Source organism: Crocodylus siamensis, chromosome 7 (assembly GCF_052110815.1).
Source record: "Crocodylus siamensis isolate JL-2025a chromosome 7, ASM5211081v1, whole genome shotgun sequence".
NCBI classification, from domain to species: domain Eukaryota; kingdom Metazoa; phylum Chordata; order Crocodylia; family Crocodylidae; genus Crocodylus; species Crocodylus siamensis.
In genome coordinates, this window is record NC_143401.1 from 41,292,167 (window position 1) to 41,316,415 (window position 24,249).

Here is a 24,249-nt window from a genome sequence, read left to right on the forward strand (position 1 = left end):
GCCCTCTGCTGCTCCCCACTGCATGGGGGGACTCTGCCATGAGCCCTCAGAGGTCCCAATTGCCGCTGCTGCAACCAGTAAGTTTGGGGCTTTTTTTTAAGTGATGGGAGGCTGGGACCAGACAAGGCAGCCATGGGGGCTTCTTCTGAGGCTCCCCCTGCCCAGGGAGAGGCAGGCACAGCTAGAGGAGCCACAGGAGAACCTGCAGCTGCCCATCTGTGCCTGCCTCTCCCCAGCAGATCCAAATCTCTGAATTGGCGCCAAATCTCCAATTCTGATTCGGCCAACTCAAATAGGGATGGTGATTTGAATCACTAAATCAAATCACTGTCCTCTGAATTGGCCAAATCCAAATTGAATACTTCCTTATTTGCATAGGCCTAATGCACAGTTCTTTGGATGTGCTAAAATTAGTGTGTCAACAGTTTACAGTGCCTTCATTTTTTTCCTTAAATTTAAACAAACAATGTAAAGGAAGTACATGCTATTGTATATTGTCTTTACATTTTTACAAGTGTTCCAATAAAAATAATTTATTTCCACATAAAGCTTTGGATTTGTTTGAATATAACATTTAAACCACATTAAGTGGGCTGTATTTAATTTTTTTCCTAATCAAATATTTCAGTTCAAATACTTGCGACTATTAGGACATAAAATTAACATGGGGTACGTTTTAGTTTTGTTTACCAAATATAAGTCAAATAAACATGCTAAATCAGATCATTCTCTATTTAGGGTATTAGAAAATTTACCAGAAAACCCACATCTCTGGGGTAAATAGGAAAAATATTTCGTTATTTTCTAGGATCAGATTTTTTTTCTTACTACTGCTCTGTAGTTCGTAGCTCATGTGTAGATAGATACATTGTTTTCAATAGCAATATTTAGTCATTCTGCTACTCCATAGAATTTGAAGTGGCAATATTTGGCCCTTAATTTGCAATTTTTATAGTTTTTTTTTTCATAAATTCCTGCCATGTTTTACCTCCTCATTACTTTTTGTTGAACACTAAATTCAAAGCTGACTTTCTCCTCCTTCTTGTAGATGGCTAGTACCTTGCAGGTGAGCCCTTGAATCTATTTACTGACATGAGACTGATTGTATCTGTGCAGACCGTTGGCCTGTCTAGATCAAGACATTGTGCAAGAGAGAATTCTGAACAGCTTTACTTCCCTTCTGCCTGGGAAATTTTCCACTGTCTCTCTTTCCTTTTTTTCAAAGCTACTTTGCATAAGTCTAATGCCTATGCAGAGGAGCAAAAATAATACCGCTCCTCCCCCGCCCCAACATCTGGTCTTGATTGGCATTGAGTCAAACAATTCTTTAGCTGTATTGGGTGCCTCTGAAATTTCTCAGTCTTTTCTAGTCTTGATTCATCTACTGTTGCTATTCACACCCTTTTAAAATTGCTAGTAAATATTGTAAACAATGCTGAGGCTAGTAGAGAACTTTGAAAACTTCTTTCAGTATTCACCTTTTTTGCCATGCTAAAATTTAACTGGAAATTTTTGCTTTTGTGCTTCAGCCTTTTATATAAGATAAACGAAGGTTTTTTAAATTTACACTTTTATGGGTTTTTGGTTAAAGATAAAATCCAGTCTGTTCCCTAAAGAAGGAATGGAACTTGAATATTGGTGACTCACTTGTTGGCATTCCTGACAGCCCTGAAAATATAACTGCATATGATAGCAGTCAGAGGAATAAAGAAGACAAAAAGCAGAACAGGTGCATTGTGTAGGCACGGACTGAAGGGATAAAGGTTTTGTAGTCCCAGGAACAGGAAGTCAGCAGTCCCTCAGGAACATAACCACCTTAAAAGAGAGACAGAAGAAGAAATAAGCAACAAAGCAATTTTTACTGGGCACTATATGTATGTATGTATTTATTTATTATGCAATTTTGGTGCAGCAGCAAAGGGAGAAAGCATTAGCAATATCTCTGGGATTTGAAAAGTATCTAATCTGATTTTATTTGTTGAAGAAAGAGATTTAATAGGGACACTTGTTTTTTTTTTTAACAATTCTGATAATTCCTGACTCCATTCATCTTCATGGGCTTAGAATTCTAAAAATCTTAACTGTGTTATTTTAAAGGTTGATTCTTTGTTTATTTCAATCTCTGGGCTTGATCTAAAGCCCACACTAATTGGAGGCATTGTTCCAGTAACTTCAATGGGCTTTGGATCAGACTCACATTTTCCAGAGTTTACTATTTCTCCAGTTATCTCTGAAATCTTCATCTCTTGGTCAGGAGTGAAATGAAACTGACTACAATAACCACCACTTTTTTATAAATTCTACAGGGAACAGAAATTTTCTGTGCAGATCAAGTTAATATGGTCATGAAATAAATAATCAAATAAGTGGAACAGGAAACATGTGCAAGACCTGCCTGAAATTAAGTCTCCTTGGAGAAAGCATGTCAAACTGTTAAAAAAGTAAAGCAAACTGTCAATGCCAAATTATTTTTATTCTCATTACTTTAATTCTCAGCATTTTCAATTATGGCTTCTGTTAGACCAGCTCCAGCTCTTAAAAATATTGTACCAGATGTGCTCAGATACATCCAATTATTGCATGAGGCTCAGTGTTATGGATACAATTAGAATCTAATTATAAGAAAGCAATTATAATACCCTTCAAGTAATTATTCTGCCTCATCATGTTAACTTTCATTCATCTAATAGTATTTGTCATATTGCTGTCTTTAAATCTTCTCATTTAAACTTAAGTTGCTAACATTAAACAGCTGGAATTTGCCAGCTATGCATCCTATTCAGTTAGGAAAAAAAATAATATCTGAGCTTGCTGCAGCAGACTTGTGGGCAAATGAATAAGTGGTATTTTCTCAGTTTAACCCACCTCTGCACATGACGCCTATGGAGTGCTGTTACACAATTTGGTACTGTGATAGCAGTGGGTTTGGGCCTTCTACTGATAGGTTGAAGTTCATGTTACCTTAGGTCTAAAGTAACTGAAAGATAGTGATTGTTGGTTCAAATGAAATAAGTTAATGGTATTGGTTTGGTTTCTAACAGAGAAACACAAAACCAATTATTAATTCTATTTGTAAATTTTCAGTTTGCATGGATGCAAAATATATGTGCTGTAATTTACATACACATAATCAATAAAGGAACATTACTACTAAACATCATCTGTAGAGGTGGGCTCAGCTAGGAGCCAAATGGCTAAATGGGCAGAGACTGTAAACTGTTTTTTCACCTCTACAACTGGTCTCTCCAGGGCAGGGTTGAGACATATTGAAAGACTATGAAATAACCTCTGGTTGCTCATTCTGAACTCCTTTTAGATGTATATAGAGAGAGATGAACTGAGGTTACCCAGGCTCTCAATATGGCAATTTTTATGGGCACAAAGTAATTCTGAAAACTCATGTAGTATGTTTATCTCCCTTTTACTTTATATTCAGTTCTACATGACTGCAGAAGGTTATGAAATGTTATGTAAGTCTGTTTTGCATAATTTTTGCCCTTGAATTTATCTACTATTTTTATTGAATGTGCTAATGAGATTTCTAGCAAAAGTGTCAGTGTAATGTATTTACTGTGATACATGCAGTGTAATTTTTTCTGCTGGTTAAACATCTTAAGTCTCATTAGCTGTAAGCAGTTTTCCTCAGAGTGATTTCTTCAAACTCTAGTTTGCATTTAAATCCTGTTTATTCAGCCTTTCATCTAACCAACCCATTCCTTAATCTCTCATTTACTCATGGTATGAAGCAAATAAGCTGTTATTCCCTTCCACTTACTCCATCCAAAGAAGGGTGGAAGGCTCCAAGCCAAAGAATACAGCCAGACTCCTACCAGGATTATCAGAGCCTTCTTCCTGGACACCACCCCAGTGGAAGCCAGTGGTCTTGTGATCACAAAATATCTTTCCAGGGCAATCACCATTAATGTGATCATGGATGTAATGCCAAAGAAAGCACCGCAGAAGGCATACAGCTCACCACCTTTCAAGTGGAGAGTACAAATACAGTAAATAGATTAAACCAGGGGTGTCAAAGACTGAGCCTGTGGAACCCTATCATTCAGTCTCCAGTGATGCCAATGAGTCTTGAACTGGATCCACACACTGCATGTGGCATCCCCCATGCCATCTGCAGCACACCCAAGCCCTGGCCCCTTCCCTCATGCTGCATGGGCTGTGTGGGCCAGTCTAGCGCATACTGCATGTGGTTTAGGGGCTGGTCTGGGTTACATGCTGCATGCCTGCATTGGCTTGACCCCATGCACTGGATCTGGTGCACAGAGCCAGTCTGTGGCCCCAATGCAGTCTGCAGATCACCTCCACACTACTTATCTGACCCAAGGGGGCCAGATGAGTTTGACACCCCTGGATATCATCCATACTGGTGATGCCACCAATCCTGGGAGAGAAGCTACCTTTCATAACAGTCCCAGCCCAGATCCACATTTCCTGCCAGCTAAATTCTTTTGGAACACTGTGGGCAAAGCAGCTGTAACAATTTATGAGCTGTTGGCTGCCCTTGCTAATTACATTATCCATGAAAATCTACTTCAAAGATTTCATTTGCTTGTATTGCTGAAAACAGTGACACAGTATATTTCACTTATTTACTCCCGAAATTTCTAGTGGAAGCATTTCAACAATCCTGCTGTAGCTCATTTAGCTTTAATTTTACTGTAACTCCCATGGGAAAGAGCTATTTTAGTTCACTGTGTTTTTACATTTACCCAGACACCACAGAAACACTCATATCCCAGGATGATGAGATAAGCAAACTTTGAGGAAATATTCATAAAATGTTGAATATATTCTTGAGTTTGTTTATAATTATTTAACCAGCTCTAGAGATTAGACAGGTTCTATTTTTATACATCCATGTGTAGTCTTTGCACTTGCATAGTGCAAACCTCCAAGAAACAAGCTTTTTGTCAATGAGGACCAACATTACAACAGCATATCTCTTGTTCTCTGCTCTATTCACATCTATCCAACAAGCTGAAGGAGACAGGGGCACAGGTGGTCTTCTCATCTGTCCTTCCAGTGAGCAGACATGGATGACACCATGAGACCTGGATCAGAGAGGTCAACTTGTGCCTTTGGGAACGGTGTCTCGGGATGGGCTTCAGCTTCTTGGACCATGATCCATACTTCAAGATGAGAGACATGCTCGGGTGGGATGGGCTTCACCTCTCTTCCAAAGGTAAGTGCATATTCTCTTTCAGGCTGGCTGATCTCCTCTGGTGAGCTTTAAACTAGGCTCACTGGGGGAAGGGGAGGATGAGGTCGGAGGGAGCCTCAGAACACCAAACCAAGTGTCACCCACAAGAACAGCCCAGCCAAGACTGATGACGAGCACAAGAAATACCCAGATAAGAGACCCAGATAGTCCTGGGATTGGCGGGGGTGGGGGGGAGGGTGCATACACCTTCAGGAGGCCTTAAATGTCTACACACTAATGCTTATAGTATGGGGAACAAGCAGAAGGAATTTGCCCTCCTGCTAACTAGCACAAACCCAGACATAGTGGGGCTGACCAAAATGTGGGGGGATCCAACACACAACTGGGCGGTGAACATCAAGGGCTATAGGCTGTACAGGAGGGATAAAATAGGGAGGAAAGGCAGGGGGTGTGGTGCTCTATGTCAAAGAACAATTCACATCCTCAGCAAGCAGCTGGGTCAGAGGAGGGTCAGACTGAAGTGCTCTGGGTCAGAATACAAGGGGGTTGAGGGGAAAGGGACTTAACGGTGGGGGTCTACTACAGACCACCCAACCAAGCAGAAGAGCTAGACCGGGAATTCTCAGGTCAGCTTGCGGAGGCAGTTAAGTCAAAGGATGTGGTCACAAACTAAGCCCGCTGGGGGATGGGGGGACTACTGCCACTGCTGGCATGCTGAGCGACCCTTGCAAAGCCACCAGACCAAGGCACTTAAGGGAGCCCACCCCTGCCCCAGCCCTGGCACAATCTGTGGGCAAGGCAAGAGCCCCCAAGGGCACACTTGCCTGCCTGTACACTAATGCCAGGAGCCTGGGCAACAAGCAGGAGGAGCTCGTCCTCCTGCTAGTGCAAAGAATTATGACGTCATTGGGATAACGGAGACCTGGTGGGACTCCACCCATGACTGGACCATGGGTATAGAGGGCTATACCCTGTACAGGAGGGATCGTGTTGACAAAAGGGGTGGGGGTGTAGCTCGCTATGTGAAGGAATGCTACATGTCCCTGCAAGCTGATGTTGGCAACCAGCATGGACAGCTAGAGACCCTCTGGGTAAAAATTAGTGGGGAATACGGCACAGGGGACACAATGGTGGGAGTCTACTACAGACCTCCCACTCAAAGTCCTGAGCTTGACCAGGAGTTCACCCAGGAACTGACTGAGGCCGCTTGCTCCAGGACCTTGGTTGTCATGGGTGACTTCAATTACCCGGACATCTCCTGGGAAGATCACTCAGCAAAATCCAAGCGGTCGCAAAGCTTTCTCTCATGCGTGGATGACCTCTACCTGACTCAAGAAGTCTATGGGCCAACGAGAGGCAAAGCGCTGCTCGACCTGGTACTGGCTATGGGGGACGACCTAATCGGCGACCTAGTGATCGATGGGAAGCTGGGTGACAGCGACCACGAGCTGATCACCTTCACCATCCGCCGTAACACTGGCAAGTCAGTCAGCAACACAGAAGTCCTTCACTTCAGAAAAGCCGACTTTGACAAGCTCAAGACGCTTGTCGGTCAGGCCCTCAGGGACCATGACCCCAGGGAGATGGGAGTTCAAGAAGAGTGGTTGCTTCTCAAGGAAGCGATCCTCAATGCACAAGCTAAATCTATTCTAACACGGAGGAAAGGCAGCAAGAAGGCACAGCAGCCCTCTTGGCTCTCAGGGACCTAGCGGACCTCCTGCAGCTAAAAAGGAAAGCCTACAAAGGATGGAGGACGGGATTCACCTCCAAGGAGGATTATTCTGCGCTGGTCTGGTCCTGCAGGGAGCAAACCAGGAAAGCCAAGGCTGCAACTGAACTCCAGCTAGCTTCAAGCATCAAGGACAACAAAAAGTCCTTTTTCAGATATGTGGGGAGCCGAAGGAAAAGCAAGGGCAATGTTGGACCCCTGCTAAACCAGATGGGGCAACTGACAACTGACGCCCAGGAAAAAGCCAACCTATTAAATAGGTACTTTGCGTCAGTCTTTCATCAGTCCCATGGGACTATGGGACAGGGAGATCTGGGTGATAGGGATCCCCTACCCTCCATAAATGCTGACCTCGTGAAGGAACACCTTGAGAAGCTGGATACCTTCAAGTCAGCCAGCCCTGACAATCTGCACCCCAGGGTACTCAAGGAGCTGGCGAGCGCCATAGCCCAGCCCCTGGCACGGATCTTTGAAAACTCCTGGCGCTCTGGTGTAGTGCCCGAAGACTGGAAGAAGGCCAATGTGGTGCCGATCTTCAAGAAAAGGAGGAGAGTGGATCCGGCTAACTACAGGCCCATTAGCCTGACTTCTATCCTGGGGAAGATCTTAGAAAAGTTTATTAAGGAGGCCATCTTTGAGGGACTGGCCCAGGCTAACATCCTAAGGGATAGCCAGCACGGGTTTGTTGCGGGTAGGTCTTGTTTGACCAATCTCATTTCCTTCTATGACCAGGTGACCTATCACCTGGACAAGGGAGAAGAGATTGATGTCATATATCTTGACTTCAAAAAAGCTTTTGATCTGGTATCCCATGATCACCTCTTGGCCAAACTGGCCGGTTGTGGCTTTGGCTCCACCACGATCCGCTGGCTGGGAAACTGGCTCCGTGGTCGGACCTAGAGGGTTATAATCGATGGCAGTCACTCATCGTGGTGCCCTGTGACCAGTGGGGTCCCTCAAGGCTCTGTCGTGGGACCCATACTGTTCAACATCTTCATTAATGATGTGGACATTGGAGTCAGGAGTGGACTGGCCAAGTTCGCCGATGACATCAAACTTTGGGGCAAAGCTTCCACGCCAGAAGATAGGCGGGTGATCCAGGCTGACCTGGACAAGCTCAGCAAATGGGCGGACGAGAACCTCATGGTGTTTAACACCGAAAAATGCAAGGTTCTCCTCCTTGTGAGGAAAAACCTGAAGCATCCTTATAGGCTCGGCAGTGCTACGTTGGATAGCACTACAGAAGAAAGAGACTTGGGGGTCATCATTGACCACAAGATGAACATGAGCCTGCAATGCGATGCTGCGGCTAGTAAAGCGACCAAAACGCTGGCTTGCATCCATAGATGCTTCTCGAGCAAATCCCAGGACGTCATTCTCCCCTTGTACTCAGCCTTGGTGAGGCTGCAGCTGGAGTACTGCGTCCAGTTTTGGGCTCCACAATTCAAAAAGGATGTGGAGAAGCTTGAGAGAGTCCAGAGGAGAGCCACGTGCATGATCAGAGGTCAGGAAAACAGATCTTACGATGACAGGCTGAGAGCCATGGGACTCTTTAGCCTGGAAAAGCGCAGGCTCAGGTGTGATCTGATGGCCACCTATAAGTTTATCAGGGGTGACCACCAGGATCTGGGGGAACGTTTGTTCACCAGAGCGCCCCAAGGGATGACGAGGTCGAATGGTCACAAACTCCTGCAAGACCGTTTCAGGCTGGACATAAGGAAGAATTTCTTTACTGTTCGAGCCCCCAAGGTCTGGAACAGTCTGCCAGCGGAGGTGGTTCAAGCATCTACATTGAACACCTTCAAGAGTAAATTGGATGCTTATCTTGCTGGGATCCTATGACCCCAGCTGACTTCCTGCCCTTTGGGGAGGGGGCTGGACTCGATCTCCCGAGGTCCCTTCCAGCCCTAATGTCTATGAAATCTATGAAATCTATGAAATCGTGGGTGACCTAAACTTGCTGGGAGGAACAGTCAGCCAGGTCTGACTGCTCGTGTAGGTTCCTAGATGTGTTCATAGATTTCATAGACATTTGGGCTGGAAGGGACCCCGGAGGACCACTGAGTCCAGCCCCCTTCCCCCGGGGCAGGAAGTCAGCAGGGATCATAGGAACCCAACAAGATAAGCATCCAAATGTGTCTTGAAGGCATTCAAAGTGGGTGCTTGAACCACCTCCGGCAGCAGTCTGTTGCAAACCTTGGGGGCTCAGACAGTGAAGAAGTTCTTCCTTATGTCCGGCTTGCATTGGTCACAGTGGAGTTTGTGTTACAGGACCTCCATCTAACAGGAGATGCACAGTCCCACCAGGGAAAATGCCTTGTTAGACCTGGTCCTGGCCACAAGCGACAACCTGATAAGGGGACTGTGGGTGTTCGATTACCTGGGTGATAGCGATCATCGCCTATTGGAATTCACTATCCAGCAAAGGCCTGCAGCAAGACAGCAGCCCTGGACTTCAGGAGGGTGGATTTCATTGAGCTAAGGACACCAGTTGGGGAGGCACTGAGGTCCCGGAGGGGTGGGGAGTTGGGAGTCCAAGTAGAGTGGTCGTTCCTGAAGGAGATGATCCCAACACGGATCAAAGGGGGCAACAGTACTCAAAAGTCCCCACAGCTCACCAAAAGCATCCAGGAATGTCTCAAAGCTAAGAAGGAGGTGTACACCCAATGGAAGGGAGGGGTCCTCACCAAGGAGAAGTATACCGCCATTGCTCAGGATTATAGGGGAACTGTTGGGAAGGCCAAGATGGAGATGGAACTGGGACTAGCAACCTGGATCAAGAATAACAAGAAATCCTTTTTTGAATACATAGCTGGTAAAAAGAAGGCTATGGGTAATGTGGGGCCTCTGCAGGACATCCTTGGAAATCTGGTGGTCTCACCAGATGACAAAGCTAACCTATTTAACAATTTCTTTGCCTCCATTTTCTGAGCAGGGACCAGGTCATCGCCCCCCCGGGATTCCTGATGGTCCTAGGGGAGGCGCAGCCAGGCCTAGGGCCAGAAAGGACCTAGTCAGGGAATTTCTGGTGGGACTGGACATGTTCAAATCAGCAAGTCCTGATGATCTCCACCCCAAAGTGCTGAGGGAATTGGCAGAGGTCATTGTGGAACCCCTGGCATGGCTTTACAAGCATTCGTGTTGCTCTGGCAAGGTGCCAGAGGACTGGAAAAGGGCCAATGTGGTCCCCATTTTCAAAAAAGAGAGGAAGGAGGACCCAGGAAATTATATGCCTGTTAGTCTTACCTAGGTCCTGGGGAGGTTCTTTGAAAAAATTATCCAGGTGCACATCTGTGAGGGGCAAGTAGGGGAGTGTATGCTTAAGGGCAACCAACAGGGGTTCATTAGAGGCAAGTCCTGTCAGACCAACCTGGTAGCCTTCTATGACCAGGTCACAAAATCCTTGGCTGCAGGTGTCACGGTGGACGAAGTTTTTCTGGACTTTAGGAAAGCCTTCAACACTGTCTCTCACCCCATTCTCATTAAAAAACTAGGAGACTGTGGCATCGATACCTGCACAGTCAGATGGGTCACTAATTGGCTGGAGGGCCGCACCCAGAGAGTGGTGATGGACAGGTCATTTTCAACCTGGAGGGATGTGGGCAGTGGGGTCCCCCAGGGCTCAGTCCTCAGGCCCACACTGTTCAACATCTTCATCAGTGACTTGGACGAAGGGGTGAAAAGCACCTTGTTCAAATTTTCAGATGACACTAAGGTGTGGGGAGAAGTGGGCACACTAGAAGGAAGGAATAGACTACAACTGGATCTGGACAGGTTACAGGGGTGGGCGGATGAGAATAAGATGGGATTCAATACTGACAAGTGCAGGGTAATAAAGCTAGGGAGAAAGAGCCAGCAGCATACCTACAGGCTGGGGCACTCTCTTCTCATCAGCACAGAGGAGGAAAAGGATCTTGGAGTCATTATAGACTTCAAGATGAGCATGGGCCACCAATGTAGGGAAGCAGTCAGGAAGGCTAACTGCACCTTGTCATGTATTCACAGGTGCATCACGAGCAGGTCAAAGGAGGTGATCCTCCCCCTCTATGCGACATTGGTCAGGCCACAGTTGGAGTGCTGCATCCAGTTCTGGGTGCTGCACTTCAGGAGGGATGTGGACAACATGGAGAGTGTCCAAAGGAGGGCCACTCACATGATCAGGGGGCAGCAGGGCAGGCCCTATGAGGAGAGGCTACAGGATATGAACCTGTTCAGCCCTGTGACAGGAGTGCCACTATTGAAGCCTCTCCGGATCTGGCTCCACCCTCCTGTAATGGGCCAATGGCCTGCTTACTCTCCTGCCATGCCTTGATCTTATTTAATTAATAGATTGTTGTCATTAGCGGGAGGCTGCCCATTTCTACGCACCCCAATGACAGGGGGTGCTATCTGCTGCTCCTTTTCCTCCCCTACACCACAGCCCAATCCTCGCAGATGGTGCTGGTATGATCTGACTTTGGCCCTGTTATGTCTCGGCCCTCCTTTTGCCCTCAGAGCTCCTCGCCACCCCTCCGCACTCTCGGGGCTCCTCGCTGCACTCTCGGGGCTCCTCGCCACCCCGCCGCACTCTCGCCGCCCCTCCACACTCTCAGGGCTCCTCACCGCCCCGCCGCACTCTCGCCGCCCCACCACCCCCTCGGGGCTCCTCGCTGCCCCGCCGCACTCTCGCCGCCCTGCTGCCCCCTCGGGGCTCCTCACCACCCCGCCGCACTCTCGCCGCCCTGCCACCCCCTTTGGGCTCCTCGCCGCCCCGCCACACTCTCGCTGCCCCACCACACTCTCGGAGCTCCTCGCTGCCCCGCCACACTCTCGCCGCCCTGCCGCACTCTCAGGGCTAGGCCAATGCACCCCACAAAATACTGCACCTTCTCTAGTGCCAGGAACCCCCATGCTACTGGGGAATCCCTATGAGGCCTCCTCCAACCCTTCATAGCCTCACCCAGTCCTCTGGTTAAACAGTAAACACAAAACACAAAGCCCCTGGGCTATAACATAAAGCTAAACTGTCTGGTCAGACAACAGTTAATCCCTACCAGGCAAAAATACTCCAGCTCATGGCAGCAACCCGCAGATACTCGTGCAGCCAAACCTTGGCCTTCTCGCCACACTGGCTGAGCTCCTCACTCCTTGGCTGTCAGAGGAAGAATTGCCACCCTAGCTTCCCTGCCCCTTTCTGTCAGGGGTTTCGCCGGTTGCCCTGGCAACCAGAACCTGTGTTGCCCCGGTGACTGGCGGCTCCGCCTCCCCCTTCTCACTGCTAGGGGGCTCTCTGGAGCCATCCCTGTTCTCAGGCACAGGGCACCTAAGTGTTCTGCGGCAAGCCCCCACAAGAGAAGGCTGAGAGGGGATCTGGTGGTCATCTATAAACTGACCAAGGGAGACCAGCAGGCACTGGGGAAGTCCCTGTTCCCCCGAGTACTATTGGGAGTAACAAGGAGTAATGGCTGTAAATTGATAGAGAGTAGATTAAGGCTAGATATCAGGAGGCGCTACTTCACTGTCAGGGTGGCTAGGATCTGGAACCAACTTCCAAGGGAGGTGGTGCTCGCTCCTACCCTGGGAGTCTTCCAAAGGAGGCTAGATAGACACCTTACTGGGGTCATTTGACCCCAGTACTCTTTCCTGCCCATGGCAGGGGGTTGGACTTGATGATCTGCTCAGGTCCCTTCTGACCCTACCAACTATGAAACTTATAATTGTAGGAAGAGAAAAAATGGCCAGAGAAAAAGCATCTTTAGACCATGGGTTTGCTTAGACTTTTTAACAGATGGATGCCATCAGATTGGCTGTTTGATCTGTTTTCATTTAACACAAAGTGAAATTCTGCCCCAAGTGTAGTCAATGGCAATTTTTCCATTGACTTCAAGAGCACTAGGATTACATGGTGGGTATGTACAGACATTCAAGGATGTTAGATCCAGTTAAAAACAGCTGCCCAAGCTAAGGTAAATCAGGATTGTAGGGCTAGCAGGGGGAATTGGAGGGACTGGGGGGACAAGTGGGATTAGGGGGTTTGTCGGGTCTCCAGGGGCTCTCTTCTGCCCCCTCCTCCCAGGGCCAAGGGCTATTCTTAGCTCCACAAATCCCCTCAACCCCAAATGAACAATCCCACCCAATGAACTTTCCCAGCCCCAAGACTGTGCTGGAACTGTACAGAAGTTCAGTTAGATTGGTCTTGCCAATCTCAATCTAAATTAGACTACCTCCAAGGTACAGTTTACTTAGATTGGGTCATCCATTTTTAGTCCAATCTAACCTTTCTGAACCTCTGTGTGCAGTTCTGTAGTTGGGCCAATCTAAGTATAAGGTCTGTACCTGGGTGGATTAGATCAGGTGGCCATTTTAAACATGATCTAATCTCCCCAAACATTTGTACCTAGCCTGGACATCTGAATCTTGATTTGTGTGGACAAGATGGAAGAGGGATCAAGAGGGTTGCATATTTGCTGGAGGCCCTGGAGAAGCAGGAGTCTGTGAGACAGAGGCAGTTTGACAAGGTTCAACAGGCCAGGGTTATAAATCATTAAACATTGAAAGGCAGCAGTTAAAATAAAGCATCAACAGATGAGGACTGAAAGCAGTAGAACAAAAGAGACCCTTGGGTCATGAATTTAAAAAAAAGGGGGAAAGGATTTGTGCCCATCCTCATCTTAATCACTTTCCTTGATGATTTTCTTTATCCCCTTCAATCTTGCCTCTGATTTTGCTGGTTTAGGTTGCAATAGCTTTGGAGCAGAGGCTGTGTTTGTCTATGTTCATTGTATAGCATTTTAGGAAGTGCTGTCATATGAGCAATTAGAATTCTGGATTGACAAAGGATGTGTACTCATTTAGCCCCAATCTATTAAATAAATACAGTGTTCAATAACCACATGGAGAATGTTTTGGCAGTAGTGGTAAAATTGACCTGTATTCTCAGGATATTTAGCATCAGGAATAGCCAAATAAGAATTCCATAGGCAAAGTGCAGGTGGTGGGATAATTTGCTCAGAACAGATGTCCCTTGGCTTTTTGTCAGTCTCCTTTTCATTCAGGTGTGAGATGACTGTGCAAGTACCTTCTTATAGTTAAAATTAAAGGACACATTTCTTATTTTCCGATTTTGGCTGGGTGTAATTTTATCACTGAGTGATGGGAATATCTTTATTACTTACCAAGAAAACTACATTAGAAGAGCTAATTTAGGTCGCAAAGTCAAGCACTTGTAAACTAGGAAATACCCAATTCAAGTTGTCCATACCTGCAACCTGTACACTGAATAAGGCCAGGGTCCTGTGAAAAATCAGTAGCATGTGATCATGCAATTAAAATACTATAATAATGCAGTTTCACAAGTAGCAGTAGACCTGTTTGAGTAGTATTGGAGTGATGTTATAGCTATGATGGTCCAAAAAATATGAGAGGTAAACATTTTTGTGGGTGTTAGCTCTTATTGGAACCGTATAGTTAGAATAGACCAACCACACAGCGTGTCCAATAAACGTGTTGACATTTTTTTACTTTGTAACACTTGACCTAAACAGCTTTCCTTTGAAGTATTCTGGTATAATTTCCTAAGGTTTCTTTAAGAGATAAAAAATGAAAGACAAATTCTGTTAACTGCAACTAAACAACTAATGCCTCATCATCCACCAATCCAGAACTCAAAAGCCAAATTCAGAACATGTCTACTTTCACATTTAGATAATTTTGTCACTGAAGCATCAGTCAATACACATTCAGACCTGTACTTGTTCTAATACTTTCAGCAAATTTGGACTGAGCTCTGAATGCTCAACCAAACATGAACCAAATGAAGTGTTTTGGGCATTAGTGGCTACAATTTTGCACAGCTCAAGTACATATCTTGTCAATTATTGACTTCTAGCCATTTTCATGGAAACAACTGTCAAAAGGAAAATGTACAAACCTTTTCTCCAAAAATCCAGTGTTTCTTGAGATTGCTGCAGAAGAACACTGGAGACTGTGTGGTGGCCATGAGGAAGTCACTAATAGCTAAACTGATGATGAATACATTGGCTGGAGTCCGAAGACATCTACTCCTACAGAAAAGAGAGCCAAAGGAACATTTCTAAGCACTGGGTAATTATGTTATTCCTTTTTTGCTGTGAGCCTTGACAGCTTCACAAATATCAAGATGTGGTATATGACAAACTACATTAACCCAGCTTCCGATTCTACTGAATAGGGAGGCTAAGTGAGACACCAGTTTAATTGCAGATTTTTTACACCCGTTTATGCCTCGGTAGATGATATGGATTGGTTTTGATAACTAGCTTGGTGATGGATTTAAAAGCATTGTTCACTGATTATTCTGACCTGCTGCACCCTGTGTCTGTGATTAACAGGAAACTGAACTTGATGTACTTTATGGATTTTCTGGATCTGGGGCATGATGAGCTGGGAGTGCATTTTCCACTGCTGATGAGATTAGGAATGACTTCCAAATATGGGGATTTAGCATACAGACTTTATACCACATCAAGCATTTTATTTTACATCATTTCCTCTCCATGACAGATAGTTCACTGGACCAGACACTGACTTCGAAGGGACCCATTGCTAGCCAGGCTATGTACCCTGCCTGCATAAATTTTTCAGAACAACTTGCTATAATATTAGCTTCTAGGTGTATACCATATAGTGTAATTGAGAATTCTGCATTTCAGTACTTACTAATTCTTGATTCTTCTTAAAAATTTGGCACTTTGTTTAATATCTCTTCAGTTGCTTTCTTGAAATTTCAGTCTAAGATACAACAGAACTAGAATATGTGCTGCATCATGTGAGAGATGTAGCAAGGAGGGCACAAGTTAAGAGTATGGGAGCTGAGGGCAAGTATTCTTTCTGGCCTTAAGTGCAACTTGGGCTGGGCCCAAGGGCACACTGTAACCACCCCCCTCCAAACCACCACATACAGTTTATGCAATACGAGTCTGGCTCCAAAGGTTCTGTTCCCATAGGCAATCTGGCAGATGTCCCTCACTCCAACACAGGATCAACTATTTAACCATTGTCCTCTCATTGCAAATTTTTGGAGCACAAAAAGTTTGTAAACAATCACTGAATAAACCTGTTATATTTGCTCATTGGTTTGTGAACAGATGCTGAATATTTTGCTGCCTTAGGGCATTGGCAAACTGCAAATTACTGTAAAGTCAACAGGAACAAGGATTTACTATGCCTCAGCTTGTCTGTGGTAACTGCTTCCATGTCTGCTTTTACCTCATGGTAAAGATAACCTTGCAGTATCCTGTCCCTGAGAGGAAAGGGGGACTTCCTGTACTTTGCATTCAAAGATACTTTGTGTTCCCTTTCATGTAACACAGTGTAGGAGCATGACCAGAGTTGCTATACTATAGCAAGTGAATTGTAAATTACCGCTGGCTTTGAGTTTGCAGGAACTTGTTTGAATGCCAAACCTAATTGGGTGCCTCCTATTGGATTATTGATATGTCGGTGCTTATGGTGCTCTCTGTAGCATCAGAACATCTCCAGCTCCCCAATTCTATTCCAGTCCCTTCAGCATCCCCAGTATTTTCCACTGTCTCTATGGAGAGGCAGACTATACCATTCTTTCATTTGTCCCCTACCACTGCCACAGCGGTGCCTATCAGATTTCCTGCTGGTCTACCTCTTCCTTAGTGGAGCAAACCACAGAACTGTTCTAGTCTTCCCCCAGCTGCTGTCTTCCTTCCCTAGCTTGTACATTAGCATAGCCAGTTACCATGCTCCCTGGGCTGAAGGCCATGTCCTTAATACCTAAGATGCATTGATCTCTACTATAGATGTACTCATTGATGTGTAACAGAAAATGCTCTCTAAACAATAAAAACTGTTACCAGTAAAATCTCACTTTTTATAAATGCATGTGATGTGTACACTGGGTAAGACATACATGTACAACGTTTGGATGAGCAGCAAGGTTAAGTTGGAGTGTTGTTTGGAGAAGTTTTGATATGTGACTATATATCTTTTATTTAGTATCTTAGCTTCCTTTATAAGATAATTTGTTTTCTACTGTAAGCCACCTGGAGTCCTTTTTGGCGGGAAGGGCAGCTTATAAAGAAATGAATACCATGTGCCAGAGTTCAGTAATCTGAGTTAATATAGTTTTAAGTATCATTTTTATTATTGCTGATAATTAGATGCATTATTACCTAATGATCAATCAGCAATGGAGCCCCAGATTGTTGGGCACTTCAACCTCAGAGTAGCAGACAGTAGCTACCTCAAAAAGCTTACAATGTAAACAGACAGAGAGACAAAGGGCACGTTTACATGTGCTATTAATGTGATATAGGCTTACTGTGCAGTAAAATAGTATGCAGTAAGCCTTCTCTGGGAGTGCATTTACATGTGCACCCTACTGGGAACAAATCTGCTTCTAGTGGGAGCAGCCCAGGACAGAGCTGCTCCTGCTCTGTCCTCCTGAAGCAGCCCAGGGGAGCTCCAGGCTTCCCTGGCATGCTAGTTCAGGGGCTGGCAGGCAGTATGGGAGTTGGTCCCAATGCACATGGGGCCAGAGAGCTCTGCCAGCTACAGCTGTCTCCTGACCCCATGCACATTGGGCTGGGTCCTAAAGTGCACAGTGCCAGAAGAGCTCTGCCAGCTGCTGCAGTAGCTGTCTCCCAGCTCTGTGTACACCAGAATGCCTCCCACTGTGGACAGGGCCAGGAGACAGCTACCATTGTGGTCGCCAGAGCTCTCCTGGCCCTGTGCACATCAGGACACACAGCTGCCAGCAAGCTCCTGGGGCAGCTGCTGGCAAGTCCCTGGCTGGGCAGGGAATCTTCCCTCCACTGGGGCCTCACTGGCAGCTGCCCCAGGAGTGGGATGGGTCCTTCCCAGCCCCTTGTTGGGTGAGGAATCCCTACGCAGCAGGGGGCTTTCCAGCAGCTTTCCCACAAGCAGGACAGCTGCTGGTGAGCTCCTGGCTGGGTGGGGAAGCAAAGAACTCCCCAGTCCCAGTGCAGCTTGACTACTGGCTCCTGTGGGAGTTGGGAGCTGAGCAGTGCCAGGACCTGAGACGTTGAACTCACCCATCCCCTCTGGCCCACTGTTGGTGTGGCTGAACAGGAGAAAATATGTTTCTGGTTAGCGTCTATGTGAGCACTACTGTGCAGTAACTACTGCACAGTTAATCTAGTACCTGTATTTACATAAACAATTAAAGACCAAAATTATAGTGAAGAATAGTAAAGAAAAATACAAGAAGAACCCAAAGTCAAAAAATTTTCATCTATAATATGGTCTGAATTTCTTGAAAATGTGGGGATCGGACCTCATGATGCAATTATAGCCATTTGTTAGAAGAAATAATGGCTAATATTTTACAGAAGGCAAGATAAAGATGCATCTTACAAATTAACTAATTCAGAGATGTATAACTTAAGTTTTCATGAGCCCAAGCTTACTTCATCAGATGCTGTGAAAGATATGTAAAATACAGTTTGCAAACATTTTAATTTAATAATTATCCAATAGCCAGACTTCCATTAACCAGAAAGACATGAAATTGTAGCTTAATTCCAGATCCCAAATTATTTGCCAAGCTGAACACTTTTTCCTCTGCTGAGAGTTATATAGCATGTGCCTTGCTAGCTAGAGTTCAGATGACATAATACATTAAAAGAGGAAAGGCAAAAAATACTTAAGAAATCAGGTCTGTAGTTTTATCAAGAAATAAAACAATTCATAAAGTTTTTCTTTATTCAGATTTCCCAGCAAATAAGCCTTGTTTAGTCTGTCTCCCTTTGTCATCTCAAGGTATTAATACTTGAAAAAAAAATAATATGGTCATTGTTGCAACTCTCATCTTAACAAGATTACAGCTAATGACTCAGTTGAAACAACTCTGTGGGAGCATTTCAATATTGATGATTCACAGTACAGCTCCCCATGTATTCTTCTAAAGAACATTTCTTTTTTATGCAGGTCATGTTGGAGGCAGGGAAAAAGTCATACAAAGCACACCACTTGTTACTGTCCTTAGAAGAAGCAATATAATGCAGTTTTATTTGATATAATATGGTACAGAATATCATCAAGTGGGTTACAGTGAACCTAGAAGTAAAAAATGAAAGCTTATTTAGTTCTTCTGGGTGAAGATTATGCCATAGCTTTCTTTGAGCCAGCAAAGAATGAAATGGATAAAAATGCTGCATCTAAAACTTTATACCACTGGGTGCCAGTATACCCACAGGCTCATCATGCTGAGGGTGGGTTAGCATGGTAGTAAATGTGCCAAAACAAATCATTGGCAAAAAAGGCAATTTCCTGCCAACAGGCAAATACAAATGTTACATCTCTCCCCATGCCCCCAACCAAAAAGAAAAAATGATATTGGAAATCACAGAGGTTATCAGAATAGTAAATTGGAGGGAACCCACTCCATTACAACAAGCTTAATCTTACATTGCAGATAATACTTCAGGTATATGGATTAATATGACCACAGATTTTACAGTAGCATTCAGGTATATAGGAAAACTGGTCTTTTGCTAGAACTACAATAATCACTTTCTTTGAAGTTTTAATCTATGCCTGTTATAACCTGCATTAAGTTTGCACATTCTGGTACTAGACCAGGCCAAGAGTCAAAGTAATTTGCTATCCTGTCTGAAGCAATAACCAGTATTTCAGAGAAAGGTGCACAACTTGCATATATAATGAACATTATTTTTTCAGGGGAGCACTTGTCCATCCCCTATAACAAAACATCTGTTTCATTTAACACACAGTGGGTGTGTTTACATGTTACTTAATGTGCCATAGTTACTGCTTATATAATTTAGTATTTCCTTAATCGAGTATGAATGTGCAGTATCTACATTTAATATTCAGTAGTGCCAGTGCATGGGTTTTTTTTTGTGATGGTTACTGCACAGCTGCCTAATAACACCGCATAGTAGCTTATTAGCATGCTTTTTGACTGGCATGCTACTACACAGTGTTATTAGGCTACCACACAGTAAGTGTTCATCTAAACATGCCCAGTTTGTCTGTCTTATGCACATTTTGGAAGTTTGTGAGGGTTGGGAGAAAAGATAATATTTGATAGCCAGTCAGGCTTGTTCAAATCCTTCCTGTTTTAGCCCTACTCATGGAGCTCACCAAAATAATGCAAAGTCTTATTAATATGAAATAAAAATCTACAACCATAAATGATTATAATAAGGCTGGTTGCCTTCAGGAACTCTTGATGGGAAAATACAGCAGCTGTAGCAAAACCCACCATTTCCTTTTTTCTATTTATTGCATTCCCTCCCCTTCCCCAACCATTTCTGACTTTTTCTCTCCCTCTCTATTCCCTATAGATAAGTATAAGTGAGCTCAAACTTAGGATAAGCTTTAAACATTTTTATTTTCGTAGCAAGGTTTTGGTTTTGGATATCCACTGTTTTATATTGTATTATTATTATTATGTTTGTACTCATTTTTTCTGTTGTATATTGTAGTATTATCACTTTTGTATTGATTTTTATTGTTTCATATGGATATTGTATGATTTAGGCCTGTGTTTGTAAGTGAACCAAAGTCATGTCAAGTTTCTATTTTATATGTCAAGCCTCTATCTTCTGTCCTCTGCCTGGGCATCCCATGTTGCAACAATATGATTCATTGTACCCTTCCCATGTAAATTGGTTCCCCTATGAATGAGTGTGATTGGGCATGATTGAAATACAATGAGCAGGCCTTTACTGAGTGGCCTGTAATGACTGGGCCATCACCTCACATTGATTCATGCAGGAACCACAGATCTCACCCAGGAACAGAGACAAGACCAGCATTTGATAATCAAGACCCTGCAGATCCAACAACTCTCACCATGACAGATACCTGAAACTGCACATCCCTGCATGTGGCACACATGCTCAGTACAACAGGGGCTGACCCTTGCCTGGGCATGCCTCCTGTCACTAGGGTCACACAAGGGGCAGTGAAGACAGACCCAGTGGGACACCCTCTCCATCTGGATCAGCACCATGCCACATCACCTATCCACCCAGAGGCCCTGCTGGCGACCCCCATCTGGACAACATCTACTGGCCAAGGACCCCTTTCCAGCCTGGATAGGTAGATATTACCTGCATACCTCCTCCTACAATTTGGATTCTCTCTCTCTCTCTTTCCTCCTGGACTTCAGTGGACTTCAGCCCCCACACCAAACCTCTCTAACCCCTGCTGCCATTGTGTGTACGTACGTGTGTGGGGGGGGGTGTGCAAGGGAACCAATTTGGCATTGTGTCACCATCTCCCCTGTTCAGTAAAACCACTGTCATTTGCAACCCTGAGTTGGGTCATGTTTTACTGAATCCCAGACCCTTCCCTATCTTAAATTCCAGCCTCATCCTCTCTCTCTCTCAGCTCCAGTTCCCACCCTCTCTGCTAGTTTCCCGATCTCCTCCCAATTCCATCTCCCCTTTTCTGCCACCTCTCAGCCTCTCCTTCCTTTCCTGCTGTCCCTGCTGCTTTTCCTGTGATTTTCTGCTGCCCCCAGGCTTCTCCCCCCCCATCTCCCCCTGCAGCTTCACAGCTCCTATTAGCTGTCCTGCAGTTCTCTCCAGCTTCCAGCACCTATTGCCACTCTCTGCAACTTCTCTAGCTGCCCCGGAGCTATCCTCTGGCTCCCCACACCCAGAGCCCCTCTTTAACACCCACACTTTCCCTTAGTCTCATTTTTCCCTCTCCCTACCTACCTTTTCAGCCTCCCCCCCGCCCCCCCAGCTGTGCTGGCATTGCTTCCCTGTTCTGCAGGCTTTGGGCATTGTCTTTTAATCAATTAAGATAAATTAACTTGACATTACCCCCGAGCTTCAGCTCTTCAGCCCAGGCCCCTGTAGTCTACCCATTCTAATCCCAGTTTTGGTAACTTTAACCCCCTACACTTCTACTTTCTTACCTTAACCTTTCTCCAGGTATCCCAAGTACACCAAGCACATACATATATACATATTGCAATACCCAACTTAGGAACTCACTTGTGTGTATGTGTAGGTGGGTGGTATGTGTATAAATTAGTGAATACACATATATATAGATATATAGATATTGTGTGTGTGTGGTTTCATAGATTTCATAGACATTAGGGCTGGAAGGGACCTCGGGAGATCATCGAGTCCAGCCCCCTGCCCAAAGGGCAGGAAGTCAGCTGGGGTCATAGGATCCCAGCAAGATAAGCATCCAATTTACTCTTGAAGGTGTTCAATGTAGGTGTTTGAACCACCTCCAATGGCAGACTGTTCCAGACCTTGGGGGCTCGGACAGTAAAGAAATTCTTCCTTATGTCCGGCCTGAAACGGTCTTGCAGGAGTTTGTGACCGTTCGACCTCGTCATCCCTTGGGGCGCTCTGGTGAACAGATGTTCCCCCAGATCCTGGTGGTCACCCCTGATAAACTTATAGGTGGCCATCAGATCACCCCTGAGCCTGCGCTTTTCCAGGCTAAAGAGTCCCGTGGCTCTCAGCCTGTCATCGTAAGATCTGTTTTCCTGACCTCTGATCATGCACGTGGCTCTCCTCTGGACTCTCTCAAGCCTCTCCACATCCTTTTTGAATTGTGGAGCCCAAAACTGGACGCAGTACCCCAGCTGTGGCCTCACCAAGGCCGAGTACAAGGGGAGAATGACGTCCCGGGATTTGCTCGAGAAGCATCTATGGATGCATGCCAGCATTTTGGTCGCTTTACTAGCCGCAGCATTGCATTGGAGGCTCATGTTCATCTTGTGGTCAATGATGACCCCCAAGTCTCTTTCTTCTGTAGTGCTAACCAACATAGCACTGCCGAGCCTATAAGGGTGCTGTAGGTTTTTCCTCCCAAGGTGGAGAACCTTGCATTTAACGTTGTTAAACACCATGAGGTTCTCATCTGCCCATTTGCTGAGCTTGTCCAGGTCAGCCTGGATCACCCGCCTATCTTCTGGCGTGGATGCTTTGCCCCAAAGTTTGGTGTCATCGGCGAACTTGGCCAGTCCACTCCTGACTCCAATGTCCACATTGTTAATGAAGATGTTGAACAGTATGGGTCCCAGGACAGAGCCTTGAGGGACCCCACTGGTCACAGGGCACCATGATGAGTGACTGCCATCAATCACAACCCTCTGGGTCCGACCACGAAGCCAATTTCCCAGCAAGTGGATCGTGGTGGAGACAAGGCTATGGCTTAAGGTACATGAATTAGTAATCTGCATATATGTATTGAATGTGCAGGTGTTGGTAACTGGTAACTGATTCTGCCTAAATTTCGTGTGTGTAGCATGCGTGAACCTAGACTAATTATTTTGAATGTGCGTGTATCTGAGTTGCAAGTGTGAGTGTGAGTGTGTGTGTGTGTATATATATATATATATATATATATATATATATATAGCATTGTGTGTATGATATACGAATTAGTGATCTGTGTCTAACTTTTGGGGTGTATAGTGTATGTGCCTGAGCTGGTAGTGTGAGTGTGTACATGCCTAATAGGGGTGTATGCGGGAGTGCGCGCTTAATTGATTTTTATGTGTGCATGTGCAATTGTGTACCACACTGTCCTGTCTAACAGAGCAATATTGAAATCCTGAGTGTTGGCCTGACCCCTCAGGGCAATACAGCAAGTTTGCTACAGTGGAGAGAGCACTCCCCTCCGTGCCTAGCCATTTCTGTTGGTTGGTGCAAGGAGAGAAAGCACAAACTTTCGCCAGCCAGGGCATAGAAGATGGCTCCAAGTGGTATGCTCTTCCCTGCACCCTGGAATTGTATGTGCACACAGTAGAAGATAAAAGGGTTGAGGCTGGGCCCAGTTGTGCCTTAGATGATGCATATCAGGTCACAGAGGGTGCCTTTAGGGGTGCTGGTTCGTGTCCTAATTAGAACCTGTCAGAGCAGACTTGACTAAGTTTGCTCCATGTTCTAATTAACACATTGCAGCATCACCTTAAGCCTGACTGGCTATCAAACTTGATTAAGTCTGTTCTGTGTTCTAATTAGAACACTCCAGCATCTCCTCATTGTCATGTATATTAATCCCCCCTGCATTTCAGAATGACCATGGAGCACTTTAATTAAACCTCATTGAATGAGCTTTAGTTAAAGCCTCCGATGGCTATTTTGAAATGGGGGTTGGGGTGGGGGTTCTTAATATATGTGACAGTAAAACGTTTTAATTAGAGCGGCTCTCCAGGAACCGCTTTAATTAAATGTGCCCCCCCACTCTACCTCTGAGCATATGTATTGGCAGCCAGAGGGAATCTTCAGCAAGCTAAGGAGAAACCAGGAGTTCTAGATGTCTAATTCTTGCTCTCAAAACTAAACTATTTTGGTTTTACACACTCTGCTAAGGAAATGAGACCTTAAAG

At 45.3% G+C, this 24,249-nt stretch overlaps 1 protein-coding gene across 1 annotated transcript in view; it reads right to left on the reverse strand.

Moving 5' to 3' along the window:
• OPN4 (opsin 4) overlaps positions 1–24,249 on the reverse strand; it is a 35,471-nt gene that overhangs the window by 9,915 nt on the left and 1,307 nt on the right. Inside the window, 4 exon segments of the mRNA XM_090058706.1 lie at positions 1,648–1,718; positions 1,721–1,815; positions 3,776–3,979; positions 14,811–14,976. Coding sequence (XP_089914832.1) covers positions 1,648–1,718; positions 1,721–1,815; positions 3,776–3,979; positions 14,811–14,976 — 536 coding nt within the window.